Here is a 25504-nt window from a genome sequence, read left to right on the forward strand (position 1 = left end):
TTTTCTTTTTTTTGCATTGTGGAATGTGTATGAATGTGAATATTCTCTTAAAACTGTAATCTAATATAAGTTCCTTTACTCTCACCTCTACTACGAGTTTGTAGTGCTCTCTCTCTGGATGTCTGATTTGACTCTTCAAGCAGCACAATTGGAAAAAAGTAACATTAAATTAGTTCAGGAAAAAAGGGTGCAGATTTTATATTGATTATAAATAGGGTCTTGAATGGGTGCAAATATTAATTGTGTTGACAGGTGTTATTAAGAGTTTTTGTTTACCGTACTTATGCTCAAAAAAAGGGACGCAGATGGAAATTTCTAAACTCACACTGTGTCACCGCTTTCTTGAAGATAATGCTCAACAACAGAGACACACTTATCCAAACACTAGTATTTGTTTTCCAGATGTTTAATATTCAGGTATATTTTATTAATACACATGGTTTGAAAAGTGTCCATTCATCCATCCATGGAGCCTGTCCCAGTTGACTCTGGGTGACCCTGGACAGTTTACTAATCCATCACAGGGCAAACACAGAGACAGCCACACCTGCTCTCACCTCTAAGGGTTAATTTAGAATCATTTACAAACGTAAAGTGCACCACTGTGCTGCACACATATGTAACCTCTATGGCTAACTAGTAGAACTCATAGCACTAGGCGCTCACAGTAATGTGTATGGATACCATTACGAGGACCAAAAGAGGTACCTACAGGTTTACAAGCCATAAAAGTGATGTGGTTTACAATTCAGAAGAGAAGACAGAAAGAGGGGACACAAAGGCAGACAAAGTAAAGAAAGTAGAGTAGAAAAAAACTTGGGTTTCTTTTTTCCTGAGTGGACCTCAGCAGGTTGTTCCTGGATCAACATTAGCATGCTGATCCAGGAACAACAACAACACGGGAATATCAGATAGACCTCGGATAGACGATGTGTGTGTACCCATAATTTAGAATTTGGTAGTTTCTATGTAGCAATATCCTTATTTTAAACACGGCATAAAGTCATGCTATGACTGTCAGACTCAAACTGTCCAAACAATATTCTTCATACAATTCATGCAGCTATTTAGTTCCTTCCACTTATCAAACTCTGCCCTGCAACTTAAGAAAACACTAGCACATAAAATACAGCAAAATTTAAATAAAACGCAATGGGAGCTGGTTTTTGTTTTTTGCCTGCCTTCAAAAACTTTCATTGTGTTTATGAGCTTTTTTAAAGCTTTTGCAGCTTTTTTCTATTTGCTGGTGTTTCCTTAAGTTGCAGCGTGTTTGACCAATCAGGGCCACCATACTATCCCACCTGTCATAGAGTATATCCTATGACAGGCTGTTGGTCTAAGACAGAGGGACAAAAGAACTTTCACACTCATATTCACTCATACTGCCAATTTGTAATCACCAGGTAACCCAACTTGCCTTTCTTTTGACTCTTGGACAAAGCTGGAGTGCCCAAGAAAAACCTATGCAGGCTCAAATAATGCTTTGTTCGTGTAATTACATAATGATAACCATAATAATAATATGAGTAATCATCTTTCAAATTTACGCCTTTTCTAATCAATGAACAAGAAAATAAAACACGTTTACCACGTAGTTGTTACTGAAATGTTTTTGGGGGTTTTTTTTGGGGGGGGGGGGTTGCCTTCTTGAGAACAAACTTTCAAAAGGGAGTTTTTCTTTTCCAAGTGCTTGCTCATTGGAGGTCAGTTGATTGTTGGGGTTTTCTCTTATTGTTGTAAGGTTTATACCTTACAATATACAGTAAAGCGTGTTGAGGTGGCGCTGTTGTGATTAGATGCTATATAAATAAAACAGAGTTGAACACCTTTTTGCAGATTCAGTTTACCCATTGGTTAAATTAAAAAAAAAAACTGTAGCTAAAAAACAAGACAACACAACAACAAAAATAAAGAGGCAGGTGAGATCCACCCAGGGTCTGGTCTGGTCCCCTCTCTCTCTCCTGCAGTCCAGGGTTGTTGTTTTTTTATTATCATAATCTGATATTAAAGATTTAAATGATTTTTTGTGTGTAATTAGTATCAAATCATACATTTCCGATATTAACTAAAGGAAAAAAAGTAATCCCAGCCATACAGAGGATAAAAGTGACTGAAAAACGTATTTTATGTTCATTCGACTTAGGCTCTCTGATGTCTGTACTTATCTCCACAGATATAATTCGTCACCAGGTCCAAGGTTCACACTTTCATAGTTCTTGAGTTCATCGAGTCCTGGAGTTCAGCTTGTCATTATCGAAAAGTTAGAAGCAAATATCCTGCAATAAAATACCCAGGGTCACTGGATATAAACTATTTGCATATCAGTCTTGGCAGGCCTAGGGCCTTCTGTGCAAGTTAAACTGTCATATGATAATTATATGTTTAGGTACAGTATATTGCCTGTGCATGACACTGGCCCTGGTTCATGTGACCAATGAGAAAAGCCTCAAGACAAGACAGTCATGCAGAGGCAGTTCAATATTTGTATGCAAAGAACACTGTTTTGTCCTGCATTGCATGTTAAAAGCTTCATATTCAATGAAAGGCAGATTCTCATATCTGCTGACAAAAAACACTGGCTGAAAATGGCACCACTGTGACACCTCGGTGTGACTGTCACCTCCGTGTCATCCTCATTCTGTCACAGCGTAAAAAATGAGCAACCTCACACCCGGACAGTTTCGCCACAGTGAGGTCTTTCTGCTGATGAAGTTTTATTATCCTCATCTCCTGTCCCGTGCCTGGAAATGATCGTTGTTAGGTATCTGAACTTGAACATTTTGTGAACAATGAGAGCAATTACACATTTTATGATAAGGTTGACTTCCTGAGTTTTGGCAAAAGGCTGCAGATTTTTTTTTTTTTTTTTTTTTTTACGACGGATGTCGCCATAAACAACAGCAGCACGTTTAAGCTGGTCAGCTGTTGTTAGAATTCTTTTAATATTAATTTCTAGTATCAGCTGATGTTTGCTGGAGCCACAGCTGTAAAGCTGCTGGTCACGATGTCGGTTTGGTTATCTGGTGAGAGGGAAACATGAAGATGAGACCAGGAGATGTCCTTACTGAATCATCAGAGCTGAACAGGTGATGGAGAAACAGGTTTACCTTTTAGGTGACATGAATGAGTTGAAGGGAAGTTATGAACTGTTTCTGAGAGACAGATAACACCAGGATCCTTTTCTAAGCAGCTGACAGCTGGTAACTGTGCAGGGGCGGGTCTAGCAAAGTGTTGCCAGGGGGGCCAGGTAGGGCATTAACAGGGAAAGGTGGGCACAAAGAAGTACTTTTCTTTCTTATTCTCATTTAAAATGTCTAGCTTTTAAAAAATAATTATCTGAATCTTACAACAAACAATTGATAGATTGATGCATATATACCATCAAAACAGTGTACATCACTGTCACAACAGCGTTTGTTTTCATTCAAAGGCTTTATGATTTTTCCTATAATGGTGGGCCAGTCTCTAGTGAAAATGCCCGGGCCAATTTTTTGTCCCAGTCCAGCCCTGTATGCAGCTCATCTGCAGTCTGGTGTTACCTACATCTTCCTATTCAGAAGGCAGAATTTCCGAGTTCTGAGTACAATCGAAAACACCATGACTGCAGTTTTTGTGTTGGATGTAAAAGGCGCACATGATGCTGTGACGTAGGCTAGAATCATGGGGGCGGTCAATGACGGTCCAGGTGTGGGATTTCTCTCGTGGAAATATGCACATTATCTTTTCCTTTCTATTGGTAGGTGGCACAGTGCACTTGTGGCAAGTAAGCAAGCTAGAAGACTGGCAAAGTTATGGAAGCAACACATTAACAGGAGAATTCTGAGTAAAACCAAAGTTACTTTCCCTAGTAACTAGTTACTTTGAAAGTAACGAGTAACTTGAAGTAACTGAGTTACTTTTGATAGAAGTAACTAGTAATGTAACTAAGTTACTAATTTAAAGTAACTTACCCAACACTGCTTATTAATGATATAAAAAGCTCCCCCACCAGCAGCAACAGATTGACTCACAGATGCCTCTGTAACACTTTATTAATAAGTCGTAGTACTATAAATCCATCACAGGGAGGCTTTTTTTTATCTGCGGTAAAAATAACTTTTGTGTAGACATGTGTATTTCTTAATTTTAAGTGAGATTTTAAATGCCCAACTTTTACATGTAATCCTTACATTGTGGTCACCTTGTGGCAACATCATGTCTTTTAGACAAAAACAAGGTCAAATTCACCAGTGAGAGCAGGTAAAAACACTTCTTGTTTTGTGAGTCAGTTACAACCTCAATGTGCTGGCCTGAATTCCTTCTTTCCTTTTGCACATCAGTGGAAAAGCACCAGACTGGTCGAGGAGAGGAGGGAGGGGGAAAGCAGAGGTGGGTTAAAAAAGACCTCTGTGTCCAGGCTTTGGCCTGCAGCCAGGCAGCGGCAGCAGAGACGTGTCAGACCTGGTAAACCAGGGAGGCACACTCCTTAAAGTCTAGAAAAAACTTGAGCTAATATCTAATTTTAATCCCTGCAAGACACTATTATAGGTGTCTGAGTTGTAAAACAGTGGAAAATACAGCCTTATACAAGCTTTGCACGTGGACTTTAAGCTGAGCCTTGGAAATTGAAGGAGGACTTTGACTCAGAAGTCATTTTATAAAGCAGAGGTGAGGAGAAAGGAGGTTATTTCATCCAGCAGAGCGGAAACAAGAACAAGGCTGTGGCCATGTGGAGGACAGTTGGAACACTACTGCTAATACTACATACTGGTAAGACTGGCTTTTTAAAGCTAAATATGCTGTAAATGTATGAAAGAAGGTGCAACCATTTTTCTTTTATCTGAAAGATCTTTGATCCTGTGTTGGATCTTATTGAGTGTCCATGTACATAAAAACAATTTTACTTTTACATTTGAATATTCTTAAGACTCTTAAGATTTAAATACTCTGTACACATAATTAGGCAAAAAAATTAAGCAAAAATGATTAAGAAACCATAATAACAAACTGTGCACAACAAGGTAAATGTCCTACTTTTTAAACCTTTTGTAAGTAACGTTTACTTACAAAAGGTTTAAAAAGTAGGACATTTACCTTGCACTGGTGCCTTTTGTATTATTACAGTTATTTCTGGTTACATCCTTACTAACTGATGACCAATAAAAGTGAAGCTATTTCTATCAATAATCCCCTATTCTGGAGGAATAACACTGTTCAGTCCTTATTGCTGTACCACAGAGAAAAATATCTGAGAAAATGAATGTCGTGTGTGCAGTAAAAATATGCTTCTTTTCCCATTTAGTAAATTATTTTGCAACCCTTTTTACATCCCAGTTCCCATGTTGGGAATAGCAGTGCTGAAGCAGAATGTCATTTTTGTAAATCAGGTGGTGTAACAGTTTAATGCCAGAATAACTCCCTCTGTCTCTCCCTCAGTGTTTGGCCAAAGCACAATCAGATGGTGCACCATCTCACAGAACGAGCAGAGGAAATGTCAGGCCATGTCTCAGGCTTTCAGCACAGCCTCCATCCGTCCTTCCCTCAGCTGCGTCAATGCAGCGTCAGTGGAGGACTGCGGTCAGAAACTACAGGTAAGATTGAACTGGTAGGAAATCAAACTCGAAGCTTCCTTGGACCCAAAAAGTTTGAAGATTGTTTATTTCAGTCATGTGGGACCAACAAGGACCCATTAAAGTTGATTAAATGCTCCGAGTACCAGAAAGTACAGTCAGACTTCAGATAACAACATAAACCACGAACCAATAACTTGGTGATCTGTTATCAGCACAATGCACACGTTGTGTTTCTTTTTTTATGACAACCACAGACTGGGAGCTTTCTGACCTGAGAACAAGTTGCCCCAGTTAATGAAGCATAAGCATGGCTGAGCTTGAATTACAGACAGCAGTTTAAATCCTAGGAGAATATCAAATAGCTATTACATTTTAAAAGCATGCTTCATGTTTATTTTAAAACCTTTCATTGGTAAAGATTTGTTGTTGTTTCAAAGATTTCTTCATAAGTTATCATCTTTGCAATGTTTGAGTTAATGAGTCATCCATTACTGCTGACGCCCTATGTCCTGTGTTTCACTATCATTAATATTTTTGTCTGCAGAGAAAGGAAGTTGATGCCCTGTCCATGTCTGCCAAAGACATCTACAACTTGGGGAAAACAGCTTCGTTTAAGATGGCTGGCTGCGAATCACAGGATGGCTGTAAGACCCCAAATCAGTGAATTACAATTAAGGAGAAGTGATGAAGCTAGTGGGTTCTTAGCTTAGCTGAGCTCAGCACAAGTACAGGAACATGACAAAGTAAAAAAAAAAAAAAAAGGCATTCGATCACTGCATGCTTGTTTAAATAATACAGAATAACTAGAAATGTCTAAATAAATAAAATAAATATTCTAACAACTGTTTCTTTGGCCACAGACAGACTACAATCAACTAACAAAACAATGAAAACAACAGACACCCTGTTTCAGTTTTAAGGTTTTACATATTGGAACATTTAAATACAACCTCTAATGCAGTGGTTCTCAAACTGTGGTACGCGTACCACTGGTGGTACGTGGGCTCCCTCTAGTGGTATACAGGAAGTCTCCAAAAACATTTTAAGATGAAATAATATACCATTTTCCGATTGAGGGATTTCTGAAAAATTAAAACCTATAGCTTTGCTGTCACTTCCAACATAAATGAAGACAAAACTAAACAGCAGTGACATTTGTAGGGTTATTGAAGTTGGACTAGCGGGTATATAATGATGTGCTATGTGGTGGCTAGCAACAGAGCTATGGTTAGCATAATATAAACGCATTAGCACAGTGAAGCTGGAGGATGAACGCTAACTTTTTCAACTCAATAAATGTTAACGCGAGGGTTCCCGATGGTTAGGGACAAATGCAGTTGTATGGCAGGATGCTGTAAACAGACCAAACTTCAGTCAGGAGACTAGTGAGGTTATCCATTCACAATATGACAAGGAGATATTGCACCTTGGTATTAAATAAATAAATAAATAAATTAATTAATTAATTAATTTTAAAAACTAACCTAAAATGCAGAACCAGTGTGTGAAAACCTGAGTACACCCCATGATTCAGTGAACCACGTTTAGCAGCAACAGCTGAACATAATCACTTTCTGTATAACTTTATCAGGCTCTCACATCATTGGGGAGAATTTCAATCCACTCCCTTTTCCAGAGCTACTTCAGATAATTGAGATTTGCACTCATTAATTTGTACACAGCTCTCTCAAGGTCGTGACAGAGCATTTCAGTCAGGCTGAGGTTTGGACTTTGAATGGGCCTTTGCTACACCTTGATCACTTTTTCAGACATTCTGTTGTAAATTTGCTGCTAAGACACAGATCACTGTCCATGGTATATGGCCGATTCCATGACTGCAATAGGTCTGAACGGCGTACTGCACCCTGCAGTATTTGACAAATATTGTGTACGTAATGGCCAAACATCTCTGGGTTGGTCTTGTCTGTCTAAAGGACACTGATCCAGAAGCCTTGTGATTTTGCTCAGATGCAGCTTTGCAAATCCTAAGCTGTGCCTTATTCTTTTTTAGAGGAAAGAGGTTTTCTCCTGGCAACCCTTCAAACAATCTGTACTTGTTTAGTCTTTTTCTAATTGTGCTAATTCTAATGAACTTCTGAAATTAACATGGCAACTGAGGCCTACCAGCCCGTGATCACTCCTGAGGCGTAATATAATGACCATTTGTCAAGTTCCTGAGGAAGGTGAAAGGTGACCCTCCACGTTCTTATGCTATGCGCCAGGTTATGGATGAAATCCAGTAGAATGACACTCCAGCCATGTATTCAAGCCCTAACCCCAACCTTATCCCTAAGCTTAACCAGCACTTTAATGACGTTGGATAGTGTTTTCCAAAGCGATTTAAGTAAAACAAAAGTACATGTGTGGATTCATTCCCAACGATTCTCATGTTTCCTCATTTTTACGATCTTGTAACGTAGGGACGTGTTGGGTGCCCGGAAGAGTAATATATCGAGGACTTGTCATGTAGTGTAAAATGTTACGCTTTGGGAGTGAGAGTGTGTTGTTTTTGCAGTTCCTCTGAGCATCAGACATTCTGGGGAGAATTTGCTGGGGTACCCACAGTTGGGAAAATTGTGTCAAAACTGATGCTTTTATAGAGATGCTCACACTTACTGATGATCAGTTAATCTAATGTATTTGATAAGGAACACCTGGCTGCTACACACCCTCTTAATTCCCGCAGAAGCAGTAATGGTGTTTTTAGATTTTCTCACACTATTTCTGAGTTTTGGCTCAGTTTGTAAGGGTTAGTTAATTTGTTGCTAATGAAACAAGAGTAGCTTGATTTCTCGTAAAAAGCAAGCACATAGGCCTAAATAAACAGCATTACATATGAATAATGTTTTATTCATATGTAAAGGTTTTACTATTATTACATAGTAAAACTCATCTTTTGTCACTCTTGAAGCTTTTATGACATTTTAAGCTTTTATGACTCTTCAAGAAGGATTATCTTCTGAACTCAGCGGAGAATATATCTCATTTGCTCTTTATATCATGTCTTTCTATTGAATTTATATCTTCTGGCTTATCTCCACTAACATTAATGCACAGTGTTTCATAGAGATAGCAAATGACCAAGTCAGCCATTATGTTTATCTAGGATAAGTGTGTTACATTATGACTGCTGTTAATCCCAACAATAATTGTACATGTGGGATATTTCAAAACTGATGTGGTAAACTATACTTTGATCCCAGAGATCCTTTGGTCTCTGATAATAGGAGTTCAGTGTCAACATGTCAGACACCATTTGTGGGTCTAGATTTATCAGTCTCATACAGCAGTTGCTAATACCTGTGCTTTTTTGCTTCAGCTGTCACCACCTACTATGCAGTTGCTGTAGTGAAGAAAAAAAACTCTGGCATCAATATCCACAACCTGGAAGGAAAGAAGAGCTGCCACACCGGGATAGGTCGCACTGCTGGGTGGAACATGCCCATAGGGTACTTGATAGACCAAGGCTACATGTCCGTGATGGGCTGCAACATCCCACAGGGTATGAATGACATGTTTGAGTTTTGAATATTTAGTCATTTTAGACAGAATACAACATGACAGGAACACAGTACAGCTAGCAGAGAATAACAAGAGTTAAGTTTGTTTTATGGAGTAATCTTGAACAGGTGAGTATGGAGGTACAAGACGAAGTGACCAGGACAACACAGCCTATTAAACTGAAACACCAATTATTTTCACAGCTACATAGAACGTATTAATAAATGATCAGATGATAGCGAATATATATATTTATATATACACTAAAGGAACATTGTGTCATTTTAACTGGCAGTTGAACCTGCAGTAAAAAAAATACCCGCATAGGAAGGTTATCATGATTAACATAGTGGTGTGTGTTTTCAAAGTAAAAGCCTCCAAATGGTTGTATAATTTTTTTTATGAGCCTTCGGTTATTTATTGGGTGCTATCAAGATGATTTTAAAATGTGACATTTTCAAAAAAATTACAAAATCATCAGGATTGTAATAAACATCTGAAAATTCAAAATCAAAGCCTAGTTATAAAAATGTATTTATGCTTTAGGTTGTCAGATTTTCAATGTAAAAGCCTGATAATTAGTTATTTTCTATTTTTACTGTCTAAACTGTTAACGACCTGTAGCTTTATTTAGCCAACTTATTTAGCCACAACTTTTCAGCAGCAAGCCATTTACCAAGTCTGGTAGTGTACTATGATTTCTGTGTAAGCTTAACTAACAAGGATCCTTTTTTTTTTTTTGCCTGTCCCATTTGGTTCTTTAGCCGTCAGAATTGTTGTCTGAAGACCAACAAGGATACCCAATGGATTTACTTTGCCAAATGGATCATCACGGCCTTGCCGTATTGGTCCATTTGATCGACCTTTGTTGTTATTATTTATTTTATTTTATTTTCAGTTGTTACAGACGGGACAGACATGACTGAAGGATAGGAAAGGGAGAAAGAAAGATGAAGGAAAAGAAAAATAGAAGGGAAGAAGGACAGTGAGAAAGGGCACTTAAAGAGAGAAAGAAGAAAAAGAAAAATCTCCTGGATCACCTGTTGAGAGAAAAAGAAGAGAAAACAAGCAAACCAAACAAAGCAACATACTAAACGCAACACCATCGCATTAATCTAGCTAAGTGTAAACAGCAGTAAATACTAAATATTGAATGTTGTTGTGCAGCAAGCAGGACCGAAAGCACACAATGTGCTTTGAAGTAGCAGCCAAGAAAGGTGTAGTTTATGTCTATGAACAGTGAACACCCGTGTGCACCTGTGTGGATCAGCGCGCTTGTATTCAAAAGGTTTCCCCATGTCTGCTAGAGGGTGTAGAGGGCACTAACAAGGATCCTTAACTAACATCCTAGTTAGTTAAGCGTAGACAGACGTAGTCTAGTATGGTGATCTGAATCCTTGTCAATAAAATGATTCTTCACAGTATTTAAAGTTATTTTAGTGTTTATTTTGGTACTTTGGTGTATGAACTCTACAGGAAAAATATTAAAATGATAATGCTAATAAAACTAACTGAGATTGCCTGCTGAACATCCAAAGTAAACTTCTCACACTTCTCAAAATACATATTCTTACAGAATAATGTAATACACCGGTTGCATGTCACAGTAACATTTCTTTGCATGCGTGTGTGTTTGCACATTAGGTGTTGCAAATTTCTTCAATGCCAGTTGTATCCCTGGAGCTCCCCAAGGTGAGCCCCAGTCTCTATGTCAGCTGTGCATAGGAGATGAAAGTGGGCAGCACAAATGTGAGATGAGCAGCAACGAGAGGTACTACAGCTACGAAGGAGCTTTCAGGTAAACCCACATTCACACTCATTACACTCTCACACAGAAGATACACAGTTAGGTATGAGTCCAGTATATCTGTTAATTTGTTTCTATTTCACAACAAAGTTTAAATTATTGATTTTGACATTACATCAAAATTATGAAGCAAGATGTGTGTGTGTGTGTGTGTGTGTGTGTGTGTGTGTGTGTGTGTGTGTGTGTGTGTGTGTGTGTGTGTGTGTGTGTGTTTTAATCTGAGGACTGAATAAACCTTAATAGCTTGTATTTTGAAACTCTGCAAATGTCCTGTTCTTGGTCTCTGTAGGTGTTTGGCTGAAGGTGCTGGAGATGTGGCCTTCATCAAAGGCACAACTGTAGAGGAGAACACTGACGGTAAAGTCATAGTTAGTGAAGGGTAGACACACATTAGTTGGTTATTATAGTAATTAGTTTCCTACTAAGCCGGTTTTATCATTCAGGATGTAACTTAACCAGGTGCTTCTTCACCAGGTCGTGGTCCAACCTGGGCACAAGATTTGAAGTCCTCAGACTATGAACTGCTGTGTACTGATGGCACTAGAGCTCCTGTTACTCAGTGGAGCCGGTGCAACCTGGTCCCTGTCCCATCTCGTGGTGTTGCGGTCAGAAATGACATCAGTCCCTCTGTGGTGTTTAACATGCTGATGGAAGGCCTGGTAGGTCCAAACAAACCCTCCTTAGGAACATTCAGACATTAATGGCACATCAGTAGCACCTCAGTAAGCCAAGGGGTTATTTTTCTGCATTGTGAACGTCAGAGCCTTTTTTCCCATCCGTCACATGAGTATGAATAACCATTACAAAAATATGTAAACAAAAAAAAACATTAATATCATTATTAAAGATGGTCACCAAAATGTAAAGTTAAACAAGTTAAACAAACTCAGGCTACTGAACCTGTTTGACTTTATAATAGGTTGAATACTACTACTACTAATAATAATAATATTAAATTGTATTTGCACTTTTCAAAACTAGTGTTACAAGGTTCTGCTGTCCAAACATTTTGAGTCAATTAAACATCTTCACTAAAAATTTGAAGGTGCGATTCAAATGTGAACAACTTAAAATTAATATTAATAGCAACTCCTAAAAGAAAAAGATGGAATTAAACATCATATATTCAAATAAACACACATATATATGTACACATTTATGTACACATACCTAAAATTGCAATATTCCTCCGGAGGTAGTAGCAAGCCTGGGTGACCTTGTTTGTGTTTCTCAAAGGTGAGATTAGAATTGAAAATCAATTAAACCTGTGCTGTGCTGCCATATGTTCCACTTACTGTCTGGTTACGTGCTTGTCAGTTGTACAGATGGCTGGTTAAGCCTGAATCAATCTCCAATAATAATTTTGGAAGAGTGTGTTCTTCGACCATCTGAGGCACCTCGGTTTAACTGTACTTATGCTACTGACAGCAAATTGCCAGCTTCAGTGCTAAAAGCACGAGTAATGGCAAAAGCTCTGTGATATTAATAACAACTCCACAATAGTCACCAGTTTAGCCTTGGTGTGAGATTGCTTACATTTCTTATTGCATATAGAGTGTGTGGGTGTGTTAGTGTAGTTAAGAGTTCAAACTGGAGGTTGGCTGTGAGCTGAAAATCTAAGATTTCACTCAAGTCTGTGTTAGAGGCCAACTGAAATAATAGCTTAGAAACACTAGCATATGGTTTATATACATGTGAACATATGGTTACCACTTGGTTTTCAAGTTGTCAAGTTGTCAAGTGTAAAAGTATTTTAAGATATGGCAGGATTTAACCATCTTAACCTTTACATGTGATAATGCCTTCCATGTTTTATTTGAATAACACTCTAGTCATAGTACTCCAGTGTTAATTAACATTGACCTCCTGTTTGCAGCAAAAGTCAAACTTCCCCATGTTTTCATCGGCGGGTTATGGAGATGGAAATGTGCTTTTCTCTGATCTCACCACCACCTTTAAGGCAGCTAACTCGGATGAACCCAAGAAGTGGATGGGTAATAGGTACCATAATGCTCTGAAGGCAATGGACTGTGATCCCAAAGGTGAACAATCTTTTATTAAACACTTCGGATCATTCCTTAACTTGCTTTAAAACCTATTTAACTGTCTTTACAACCTACAACTACCTCCCATGTCAGATATCCCAAATACCCTGTGGTGGTGTGTGATATCCAGCGGTGAGCAGCAGAAATGTGCTGACATGAGCGTGGCCTTCCAGAGTAAAGGGCTAACTCCAAACATTAACTGTGTCTACGGGGACTCTGTGACTGACTGTATGAAGAAAATCAAGGTAACAGAAATCTCCCTACTGGTTCTTAGTCCCTAAAACGACAATAACTCAGATCATTGCATTCAGTTCCCTACAAACACGTCACGTAATGCAAGTGTTGCATTTACCTACTGCATAAAATGATATTGCCTAACATTTAGCTTTACTGAAATAGCAAACATGACTGTGTGGGCCCACAGTAGACAGCAAACCCACCCCTGTTCTACAGCCCACAGCAGTTTTGCCTTTTGGGGCAAAACTGCTATATTAAGGATACATAATAGTCACATGTACATTGTCTTGTTACCTCACAACTAGCATTCACTTGCAAATATATGTAAATATGTTACTTACTTATCTCAGACAGCTATTATACATCAGCCTGCAGAATACTTTTGTAGAAATTATATTAAAAAAGTGCTTTATTCTAGCAGTTCTGGTATCTTCACTCCAGCGTTTCCTTGTCATGTGTTTATAGAACAAAGATGCCGACGCCATCACTCTGGATGGAGGTTATATCTACACTGCAGGCAAAGACTATGGCTTGGTCCCAGCTACTGGCGAGAGCTACACAGGTAAAAACACAGAGACTCCAAAATACAGTCACAGTGGTCTGGTTTCACAGACGAGAAGCAATCATGCAAGTGGGTTTTTTTTTCTTTTCTTTCTCCAGACGACTATGATGGTTCCTCATACTACGCAGTTGCAGTGGTGAAAAAGAGCAGTTTTGACATTCGTAACCTAGACGACCTGCGTGGCCGTCGCTCCTGTCACACCGGATATGGCCGCACAGCTGGCTGGAACGTTCCCATAGCAGTTCTGATGGAGAGAGGTCTGATCAGCCCACAACAATGTCAGATTCCCCAAGGTCAGTTTGGTGTGTGTGTGTGTGTGTGTGTGTGTGTGTAGAAAACCTTGAGCTTTAATAGCAGAGGCTGTAATAAAACTGTGTTACTTTTAGTTTCTTAAACTCCCATAATCCCACCTGCCAGCGTTCTCCAGTTCATTACAACCCTGATTACGTTTTTTAAATTTGAGGCACATTTATGGTCAAACTGTAACACCAGTGGAATGATCAAACACTGCTCGTTGCTCTTTCTTTTACCTCAGATAGAGCCTAAATTGTCAGGGCAGTCTCTAAATTTGCATTTTATGTTTCCCATGATGCTTAGCTGTTGGAGACTTCTTTGAAAAGTGCTGTGTACCAGGTGCGAATCAAGCCGGTTTCCCCAGCAGCCTGTGTGAACTCTGTGTGGGAGACGAATCAGGACAGAACAAATGCGAGAAAGGAAAAGACCGTTATGATGGCTACGACGGCGCCTTCAGGTACTAAAAACCCACCCCAAGCCCACTGCACCGCATCAGGAAATCTGGATTCATTCACTGAAGGAAGACATTTTTTACCCTCTTCTGTACAAACACTGCATTTCTTTAAGTCAGCGTTTGTTAAAGCAGCTATGAGCAATATTTTGCCCTGACAGTGTATCAAATAATTTAAGAGGATGTTGTTAAAATATTTTCTAATATAGCAGAAATAAGGTTTTGTCCTGTTTAAAGGAGATTTTCCTTCCCACTGTCACCAAGTGCTTGCATATAGGTGGTTGTCAGGTTATTGGAAGGTCTTTACCTTTCAATTTTCAGCAGTGGAAGTTTCATACAGATCCAAACCACAGAAGCATTTCTGATATATTTGTGTATAGGGGAAACATGCCACAGCTCCTCCAAATTATAAATTCTATTGAAGATTAATGCACTCACGCCACACTTGCATGTGTTTGTTTATCCGGTCGTTTCAGGTGTGTGGCAGAAGGAGACGGAGACGTGGCGTTCGTCAAGCATTCTACTGTCCTCGAAAACACTAAGGGTAAGACGAGTAACACCGGACTTTGAGATGCTCACCTTTAAACGTCTCCTATTTTAGGGAGAATAAAAAAAACAAACAAAAAAAACATATGTTTACATTAAAGTCAGTCATCTGAATTGTGTTGTGTAGGTCTGCTGCCTTCAGATTTCCAGCTGCTCTGTCAGTCTGGGGGTAAAGCCGAGGTAACACAATATAAATACTGCAACCTGGGCAGAGTCCCTTCCCACGCTGTAATGGTACGCCCAGACATGAACATCCATGCTATCTATGGACTTTTGGACCAAGCACAGGTAACGCTGTTCATCTGAATGTTCTTTGTGAGAATCGGAGGTCCTTCAGAATAAGAGTTTGGGGATTTTTGGCAGTATGTTCAAGGATGCTCTGAGGTCTGAGAATTCAAACTCAACATCCAAAAGCATGAATTACTCTGTCAAGCATGATTTTCCCATGAAACTTTTATATCCATGTGCTTCTTTGCAGACATATTTTGGCAGTGACACAGGTACTGCTTTCAAGATGTTTGACTCGCAGGTGTACAAAGGTACAGATCTTATTTTCAAAGACTCCACTGTGCGCCTCGTGGGTGTTGCTGACAGAAAGACCTACCAGGAGTGGCTGGGCCAGGTCTACTTGGACTCGCTGGTTGACTTGGAGTGCAGCTCATCGAATGCAGGTAAAGCCAACATGCTAACCTCTGTATGTCAAGTCTGAAGCTCCAGGCACTAGCCTAGTGTAACATAAAGACTGGAAATGGGGAAACTAGTAAAAGTATGGCATGCTCACACAAGAGTTTAAGACAGATGATGGAAAATGAAATGAAACAATGCAGCGGCCTCTTTAAGTTGAAATGCCAGAGTGCAGTTGTCCTAAATTTCTGTCTTAAAGTTTGCAAGGAATAAAAAAAACGTGTGCTTTGTATCTGATACAAAAAGTTCCACTGAACAGATTGAAGACAATGGAGATCTAGAGTTGAAGAAAACTTGTTCCAACTTAAATTTGACTAAAAGCCGGCCATCTGTCTCATTAACATAAAAATAAGTCTCATGTACAGCCTCGCTAATATTTCTTGATCTCTCTCCTTTTCCAGTGGCGTCCTCTGTGTGGCTGCTGCCGACTGCCTTGTTCAGCTTCATGCTGACCAACTACTGGATGTAACGACAGCATGACAGGCCTACACATTTACTCTTTCCCCCACTCCTTTCCCCTTTTTCGATTACCTGTATGCTCTCCTTTCAGAGACACAACTGTCACCTCTTTTCACCACATTAATGTCCAGGCTTTAATTCTTCTGATTGCTGTCCACTCAACCCCCGCCACCATAAATGCATTCACTGCTCTGGGAGCCCTTTGCCTTTCTGTATTTGCCTGATTGTATGTTAATTAAACACACGAGAGGACGGCATGTTGGAGCTGCCTTCGGATGTGAGCTGTAGTAGTGCTGATGCACAACGCTTCCTGTTTTTGTGGCAGAGGTATGAGTAAGCTACCAGTCGACTGTCAGCCAAATAGGGGAACGTGCTGCCGCCGCTTTGTTTACTGAAGGTGAGCTGCCATATCAGTGCATGTGCTGCCATCTGTTACTGTAAGTGGGTAATGCAGCACCGTCTCTCCAAATCTGGCTTTGCAAAGAAAGCGCAGTCTGACTTTTAAGCTCATGTGTGAGCTGTTAAAGATTTAAAACTGTCCTGACCTAGCCAGTTATAACTAGATTCACACCGGCTCTTTAGTTTCCCAAGGTTTCCCGTGAGTCCACAAGTCAGATTGCTGCTTTGCTGCCACTTGCACTGTAAATACTGCATATGAGCACAGCCTTTTTCTTGCTCCAGGCTGTTTCTACTGTAAGCTAATACCATATCAGTGAAAATGCACTAGTGTGACCTCCGCACAGAGCTGTGCTGCGAGTGTGTAATGACAAGCAACTCCATGTGCGTCCGTAGGCTGTCTTCTTCATGTATTCTCCTCAAATGTTTAAATTTTAAGTCCTTAAATGATGCGATCAAGCCTGCACCAGTGCAGTGAAATCTGTTTTCTCTTATTATTGATTATAATCTGATGCATTTGATCGGGAACAGCAGTGTCAGAAGACAATACATGTTCCACCATCCAGCCATTTTCTGCACATTTTGCAGTTTATCCGTTTTTTCACAGATGGAGTGAATAAAACCAGCACAACCTGTCAGGTTCCAACAACTTTGGGGAGAACATGAAGGAAACACCCTGTGGTTTGTGTCGGAGGGTGAATGCGAATTTGTTTTTCTGGATGGTTGAAGTGACAGAGGAGTGTTGGTGCAAGACTTGTTTGGGTCATTTGAACTTTAAAACCTTGAAAAAAGTGTTTAATTTAAATTTTTGTAGGTTTAGTCTGGTTAGGAAGGGGTTTGATTTTCCTTTAATCATTCCAGAGTGTGATCGCATGTCTTCCAACCCAAACAGCTCACTTACTCTCTCTTTAACAATGACTGTTTTTGCTCAGATCCACTGTACCTGTTGGATGCTGCTGCTGCTGCTGCTTGATGCTATTTCTTGTTGTTAACATGTTGATTGGATGTGTATTTTTCCTATGTTAAGAGATTTATTTTTATATGAAGTTCAGGTGCCATATCAGTGTATATGTACTGACTCATGTTGTCAGAAACCAATGCCTTCTCTTTCTGTGGATAAGACATGTATTTCTATGTGAAATGATGGAACATGTGACTAATATTTAGTTGCCAGGCCAGTGTGTCTGCACAAGTATTTCTACATAAAGCTCTTTCTAATGAAATAAAGCTCTTTACTGCAAAATACACTCTGTAGAGCCTTTTTTAAAATTGTCCAGTGTTTTTTTTTTCACTTTTCTGTAGGTGTTTCAAATTCTCTCTCCATGAGGATCTTTTTTGTGGCCACTTTATTAGGCACAAGTGTTCAACACTGTTCAACACAAATATCTAACAGACTAATCACATCACCGTAACTCAGTGCAATTAAACATGAGGGAGGTGACCTGTTCAGGTTTAAACTGAGCATCAGATTTGGGAAGAAAGTTCATTTAAGTGGCTTTTTGGTGCCAGACGGTCTGGTCTGAGTCTTTAGAGGCTGCTGATCTGCTGGGAGTTTTCCACACAACTATTTCTAGAATTTAGAGAGAATGATCTAAAAGTATCCAGTTGGCAGCAGTTCTCTGGGTGAAAATATTTTTATTTTTATTATTCAGGGGACAATAATTCTTCAGGCTGATGGGAAGGGAGCAGAAAGAAAACAACTACTTTTTTACAACCAACATTTGCAGCAGAGCATCTCTAAACAGACTACACGTCAAACTTTGAAGCAGGTGGGCTATGCCAGCAGAAAACCTTTTTTTTTACACTTTGGGCCCCTTAGGACAAACTGACCATTGCTTAAATGCCACAGCCTACCTGAGAATTGTTACTGACTGCATCTTCTGATGGCTGCTTCCAGCAGGATCAAGGACGATGTCACAAAGATCAGATCAACTCAAACTGGTTTGTTGAACGTGATGGTGAGGTCACTATACTCAAATGGGCTCCACAGTCATCAGATCTCAATCCAATGGACAACTTATGCCTCATGCTACCAGTAGTAGCTAAATGTAAAACTAGTGGAAAAAAAAAAAAATTAATAATAAAACAAAAGAAGGGGAAACAATGTCAGTGGCCTCCACCTGTAAAATTTCTACTCTTTTGGGGATAATTAGAGGGGCAGCAATAAGACTATTTCATTGACACCAAGGTAGCTGAAACTATAAAACCCTTCTGCTACTAAACTGACAACTGAATATCCCTGAAGTTTAATCAACTAATGCTGTACACCAATTAAAGAGTGTTCCTTTACTAACAAGTTATTTCCATTTGGTAGCAAGTGTGCTTTTCCTGATATGACCGGATTCCTATGGTAAAACTCACCCATTAATTGTGAAGTATAAAGTTTCTGGGCAATTGCACATATTTGTAATTGCGTCTCTGTACACCACTACAGCAGTTTTTAATACAATCAAGATGGGATTTAAGTGCAGACTCTCAGCTGTTTTGAATTATAACCTTTATTGATTGAGTCACATCTAAAAGGTCTTTTTACACAGCACATCTCACTTAATATGAATACTTTTTTACTCTAGAAACACAGAGCCAGAAAAGGCTCTTTGGCAGGATGTGTTACAGACAAATGATTGCACAGTTCGCTACAAGGGATGAATGTCAAGAAGAGCTCATCAGAAGCCAATCTAAATCTTCTAAACAAAATGTTTTACTTAAACACAGCGTCCACATCACCATCAGAGGTTTGTGGGAGGTAAAGAACACACTTCAAGCTCCCACGTGTTTTCACAAGTTTAAAAGGACATTTATTTTTCTAACCACAGTTTGTTATAAACTGACCTTGCAGATTGCGAGTACAGACATTACCGACCACCTAAGCGCACCCTGATGGTGATGGTTCACCAGAACGCCGTCTCTGTGCCATGCTGAGACAATGTGCTCACACAATAGTTTTATTTAGTTCAAGCAGCAGTGTTTCGGTCACATCCCACAACCAGCTTGTCTTCTTCACTTCTTCACCTGCCTGGATCCGTCCTTCCAGCCCGACTTCACCTCATTCACAAACGTGTCTCTGACTCTCTTGAGGCGGCCACTGATCTCTCCCAGATCCCCGGGCACTTTGCCGGCCTCGTCCCGGACCTGCCGTAGCGTCTGGGAGCGCAAGGCCCGGTCCGAGGCGTCCCGTCCGGCTATCTGAGCCTTGGTGATAGCGTAAGCTGTGATCTGAGCCGCCCTGCGAATCGGTCGAGACTCCGCCAACTTCTCAACGACGTGAAGGTTGTTGACTAGCGACGCTAACAGGCGAGCGAGCATTGTGGCAACTGGCTGTTAGCTTCTCCGTGTTCTCCCCGTGGGTTTCAGCCCTGTAAAGTCCACATACAAACCCATTATTGACCCTCGAAGTGTCAAGTACGTGGAGATGCAAGTTTAAGTACACAGAAAGAACTAGACGTACCTCAGCTGAAGCAGGTGACCGTTGAGTGACAGTGAGTGACGTAACACAGACTGTGGGAGGGATGAGGCTAAAGTCGGTTTCGAGCTCGTCGTTCAGTAGCTTCTTAAAGAAACAGGATCATCAAACGACTGTTTTCTTGGATTTAAAATGTTTCCATTAAAATTAAATTAATTTCATTTCACAGAACTGAAAGCAGTTTTAAACAGTTTGCCACATGTGAACTTAGTTTTTGACTGTTAATGTGGACAGAGACTTGGCTCAGGGTTTCCTCTGCTGTCTTCCAGAGTAAATACGTTTTTACAGCTTTTCATACTGATTACATGGCCATTCATACCACAACAAAATAAATACGCAGTTTACTTTAATATCCTATTTTTAAGATTTAAGACACACTTTTACTTTAATTTGTAATAAATAATTTTTAATAGAAAAAAATATATATTCAGCGTCAAAACATACAAGATACCAGATGCATAATTTCACATTTCCAAGGCATAACAAGTAAAGTAAATATTTCACAAATTTAAAAGGATGTAACTTGATTTAAGACGGTTTGCTAGGATTTACAAGGCTGAATGACACATTCAAATTGGAGAATTACAGCCTTAGTCCTTAGACTATTTTCTTTAAATTTCTGCTTTAAAAAAAACAAGAACAACAACAAAACAGTCAATAACAGTAAACTACCGTCTTTAGAAAACAAAAAGACATATTTGTATATATTACGTATAAGTGACAAAAAAACAACAATCCCAGTACAGGGAACTTAGTCCTACGCTACCGACCAGAATCAACCAATGTGAATCCAACTTCAGGTAATTTTTCCGGACAGGTTTTGTAGTAACACCACCCGGTAAACGACATCCGGTCGCATCTTATGTATATCCGCTTTTAAGAAAAGATTTCCTGCTCGTTTCTCACTTTGCTTCCCCCCGTCTTTTACTCGCTGGTCTTTTAGCTTCACTCTCGTCAGACTCGGTACTACAGCCATGCGGGTGCACGTGCTGTTCCCGTTGGCGGTGCGTGGAGCCGAGAAGAAGCTGCTGCAGATCGGCAGCGTCTGCCAAAATGTGTGCCCCCGCCATCTACAATGCACATTGGCGTTGCTATCACGAAGGATTTATTTACCAAATAAATCAGAGTATAAACAATAACCACAGTAACTTTGGAGACCTTTTTATTTTATTTTAGACTTCTTAATTTAACATCTACATCTATATATGTCGATATCTCAACAATGTGTGCCCTCAAACAAACTCTGTGTGGATTTCTTTATTTTAAACTCATTAATTTAACACACACACACAGAGAATCTGTAAAAAAAAAAAAAATACATACAAATTCTAAGGTTAAAATATTATTTATGGAAATTCATCATAACATTTAGCAGTCTTTCTTTTATGCCATCAGCCATTTATAATCAGTCTCATGCTCTTATTCCCCGCCGATAATTAACAAATGACAGGTTTTTAAATTTTGGTGACACAAAATGGCAAACAGTATGGAGAGCTTAAGTGTCTGCTGGACATCAAGTCAAAAACACCGACCAAACTGTGTTAAATTCATAACTTTTTAAAACTCTACAATGCACTTATGTGTACAATTTTGTTATCTTGTGCTTCTGTTTTCCCCTCTTCTCCCATGAAATAGAAATCAATTGCTCACACAGTACACTTTGAAGAGATGTGGAGGAGGAGCAAAGATGACATTAAACATTATTCTCCCTTTGCTATAATTTCAAATGTAAAAACTCATCTCATACAGTCATCTGGGCAACAAATAAACATGGAAACATGGGGATACTTCTCTTAAAAGGCTTTAAACCCATAATGAGAAGACCAACAAAAAAACCTGTTGCTGCTGGGTTTTTTTTTTTTTCATTTGTAGTGCTGAGGTCTGAATCTGAGGGCACCAGTACATCCAGAGTTCACAGAAGAATTGCAGCTCTTTATTCCTCTTGTACAGCTCCAGAGTCTATGTGCAAAAGAGAAACGCAAATGCTTGCCAGATTAAAGTCTTGTTAAGGAACAATCCGTTTTGTTCTTAATATCAGATTATGTTTTCTGTCATGTCTTTTTCATCATTCATATTTTATTGAGACCTTCGATGGGGCAGTTGCAAATATGCAAAGATTAACTGGTGATTTCTACAGTGGTTTTACCGGCTGGTCTTTAGCATGTTATGTTATTTTTGGTGAATAAAACAAAACCACTGCAAAGAGCAATGAGGTGGAGCCGTTACTGAGACACTGAGCTCAGGTAGAGTGAAAGAAAACACATTTCCAGCATCCAAAACAGCAGCGCTGTTCCTGTGACCTCTATTAAAACCTTTACTTGGGAAAAGGGAGTCTTTCATCAAAATATCCTCCAGAAGTTGAATTAAAATATGCAGCTTAATGAAGGCCGACAGCAGTGGTACTATTTTAGAAGCAGTGAACAGGGGTGAGTCTAAAGGGGGGCGTGGTGTGTACTAAACCATATTTTTTCAAGGTTTATACATTTTTCACATTGAACGGAAAATCCAAAATACTACCTAAATTAAATTGTTTTAATATTTAACAATGTAAAAATTAAAGCTTATTTCACAAGCCAATACAAATTTACCTGGGCTAGTAAAACTCTGAGCCATTGACCAGAGGGTTGCCAGGTTGGACAGGGAATGATTGTTAATATTAATTAATGGTCTACACACCATCATAACATCTTTACAGCAGCACAGAAACTTTGCATCAAAGCACAGGGCAAACTTCTGAATGCTGACACACTCACTTCTTTTTATAATAAATAATACAAGGTATTATTCATGAGATCCACCTGTTTTTTAACCTTAAGCAATAAAGATTTAAAGTGCATATACCACAAACTCCCTCTTGTGGCATATGAAAATAACACTTTTACAAGATTATGTTACTGCACCTTTCTGTGATCACAGAGGAATTTGTTATTACACAAGGAAATGTGTAATAATCATCACTGTAATCCATAATTCCTTAAAACTGAAGTATAGGGTATAGTTTAGTGTTTTGAGACAGATCTTTTTTTACTGAAAACATTTTTACGACTCACTAAAATCCTACAATTTATTTAAGAAGAGTTGATTCTTTTTTTTTTTTAAATCTAAATTTAAAATGCGACTTTAGTATTAACTCACCGACTGTTCAGTCCCTGTTTATGTTGCTCTGTCACCACTAAGAGGAAGTTGAGAAACTGCACAAGATTCCTGCTGAGAGCACAAATCCTCTGCATGTGAGTGTAATAGCTACAAGACAGCTACAGGTACCTCGGTGTTCATCTGAACAATAAACTGGACTGGACTCACAATTCAGATGCTCTCTACAAAAAAGGGCAGAGCAGGCTGTACCTGCAGTGGAGTCTCAGGTCTTTTGGAGTGAAGGGCCCACTCCTGAACACCTTTTATGACTCTGTGGTGACCTCAGCCATCTTTCACGGTGTGGTCTGCTGGGGCGCAGCATCTCTGCTGGGGACAGAAAGAGACTGAACAGGCTGATCCAAAGGGCCAGCTCTGTTCTAGGACGCCCTCTGGACCCAGTGGAGGTGGTGAGTGACAGGAGAATGGTGGCAAAGCTGTCATCCCTGTTGGACAACATCTCTCACTCCATGCAGGAGATACTGACAGCACTGAACAGCTCCTTCAGTAGCTGGAGTGATTTCGCAGGTCTTTCCTTCCAACTGCTGTCAGACTCTACAACATGATCTCTGCAGAGGACCACACATGTGCAGACACACACACACACACACACACACACACACACACACACAAATATAGCATACAAAATTGTAACGTAGCAAAGTATTTTATTCTATTTTTATAGTATTTATTCTATTATAGTAGTCTTTCTATTTTGTATAATATGTTATTCTGTTTATCTTATTCTATTCTATTGTTTTTTTCTCTTGTACTTCCTGCCATGACCAAAAATTTCTCACGTGTGGGACTAATAAAGGTTTATCTTATGTTGAGAACTGCAATCACAAAATTAGGGAATGTGAAAATGCAATTTTTAATGACAAAATGTAAGTGTAAAAGTCTTGAAGACTGCTTAATGAAATGACAACAGAGCTTGGCTTAGAGAGGTCAGGCTATGTTAAAGAGAAAACAACTTTCAAACTTGTTAGTTGTACAACCTCTTTTTGCCTTATATACTGAATTTTCAATTATGTTTGTAGGTTTCAATAAATCGCTGTGTGTATTTCCCATTTTCCAACAAAATATGAAAAGTAAAAGCTATATATGATATAAAAATGATATTAACAAATATTAATCACCAAAAGAAATCATATCACATTTATTATAAAGCCTCTGAAATCAAACACCAGCAGTGTGGCAATGTTGTTCACTTACACTGTATATAAAACATTAATATACAGTGTATATTACCCCTTTGGCTACAAATTTTTTTACTGTAGCAAACATTTTCTGCAGCGAAGAGTAAAGTGTTATGTTGAATAACAACGAGCCTTTCCTCCCAGGTCCCTTTTTGTCTTTGTTAGGCTACATTCACACTGCAGGCGAAAGCGCATTAAATCTGATTTTTTTGACCCTATGCGACCCATATCCGATCATGGTATGACAGTGTGAACGGCACAAATCCGATATTTTCAAATCCGATCTGGGTCATTTTCGTATGTGGTTCTGAATCCGATACATATCCGATGTTTTAGAAAGTGACTGCTGTTTGAATGGTCAGGTCGCATTAAATCTGTCTTTTACGTCACTGACACAAGACAGACGCCAATTATCAGCGCCGGAGAAGCGCCCGAGAAGACATCGTGAACGCTTCCTGGCCATCCAGCGTAGATGTCAGTGAAACCTTTGGGAAGACAACGTTGGAGAAACGTGAACATTGTATTTGTACTGTATAATCTGCAGATTCTGACAGAAATCTGCAACTATCCTTTGAAGCACCGCTCCTCTAAAACAGCAATAAGGATGATTATTAGGTTATCTACATTATTATGTAAATAACAAAATAACTTAAAGCAAAAATTGGGAAACGTAAAGTCCGAAGTCTTTATATTAAGGGCCATCAGTCAAACAATATTGTTTGCTCTGGGTCTAAACAGAGCGCGTTGTGTGTGACGTCTTCTTTCGCGCCTGCGGGCCGCTTTGAGGGTTCACACTAGAGCGCGTTTGCTGTTGCATTTTATTTGTAGTGTAAACAAGCAGACAAAAAAAATTGGATTTGATCAAAAAAATCGGAATTGAGCATTAAGACCTGCAGTGTGAACGGCCTTTGTGGAGAACCCAGAGCTCAGGCCCAGCCTAGTATCTACCTGGTTACGTGCAAGGAGCTGGAGGTGATAACTCAAAAACAAACCAGCGTTTATTTCACAAACAGATAGCACAAACAAGAATCAACAGAATCTCCTTTGTGGTTCTTGTTTTTCTTGAGAATAGATTAACACAAAGTTGAAATAAAGAGGCAATAAAATTCATGTCCTGAAGACCACAAGAAACCCTAATTCACCCCAATTCCTGTTGTCTTCACATTCCATTTGCAT

The 25504-nt window shown here is 39.3% G+C and overlaps 2 protein-coding genes across 2 annotated transcripts; one reads left to right on the forward strand and one right to left on the reverse strand.

The window, feature by feature from the left end:
• Window positions 1-78: 78 nt before the first annotated feature.
• On the forward strand, window positions 79-16247 carry meltf (melanotransferrin). The gene is made up of 16 exons (XM_085138027.1): window positions 79-4749; window positions 5416-5570; window positions 6097-6196; window positions 8872-9054; window positions 10698-10851; window positions 11150-11217; window positions 11335-11519; window positions 12737-12902; window positions 12999-13150; window positions 13608-13704; window positions 13803-13997; window positions 14302-14455; window positions 14926-14993; window positions 15123-15283; window positions 15474-15666; window positions 16081-16247. The coding sequence occupies exons 1-16, from the start codon at window positions 4707-4709 to the stop codon at window positions 16146-16148; spliced, it is 2142 nt and encodes a 713-aa protein (XP_084994153.1). The 5' UTR covers window positions 79-4706; the 3' UTR covers window positions 16149-16247.
• LOC146498878 (protein NCBP2AS2-like) lies at window positions 16241-20117 on the reverse strand. Its single transcript, XM_085138039.1, has 2 exons — window positions 19983-20117; window positions 16241-19890 (listed from the first exon to the last, which is right to left on the reverse strand). The coding sequence occupies exon 2, from the start codon at window positions 19838-19840 to the stop codon at window positions 19535-19537; it is 306 nt and encodes a 101-aa protein (XP_084994165.1). The 5' UTR covers window positions 19841-19890; window positions 19983-20117; the 3' UTR covers window positions 16241-19534.
• Window positions 20118-25504: the final 5387 nt, after the last annotated feature.

This window comes from Neolamprologus multifasciatus, chromosome 17 (assembly GCF_963576455.1).
Source record: "Neolamprologus multifasciatus chromosome 17, fNeoMul1.2, whole genome shotgun sequence".
Classification (NCBI taxonomy): Eukaryota; Metazoa; Chordata; class Actinopteri; order Cichliformes; family Cichlidae; genus Neolamprologus; species Neolamprologus multifasciatus.

Excerpts from the sequence above, each read along its gene's own strand:
- meltf (XM_085138027.1), top strand. The coding sequence starts at position 4,707 with ATGTGGAGGACAGTTGGAACACTACTGCTAATACTACATACTG. Across the intron at positions 6,197-8,871 it reads CTGCGAATCACAGGATGGCT|CTGTCACCACCTACTATGCA; the intron begins GTAAGACCCCAA and ends TTTTTGCTTCAG. Across the intron at positions 14,994-15,122 it reads TGTCCTCGAAAACACTAAGG|GTCTGCTGCCTTCAGATTTC; the intron begins GTAAGACGAGTA and ends TGTGTTGTGTAG.
- LOC146498878 (XM_085138039.1), bottom strand. The coding sequence starts at position 19,840 with ATGCTCGCTCGCCTGTTAGCGTCGCTAGTCAACAACCTTCACGTCGTT.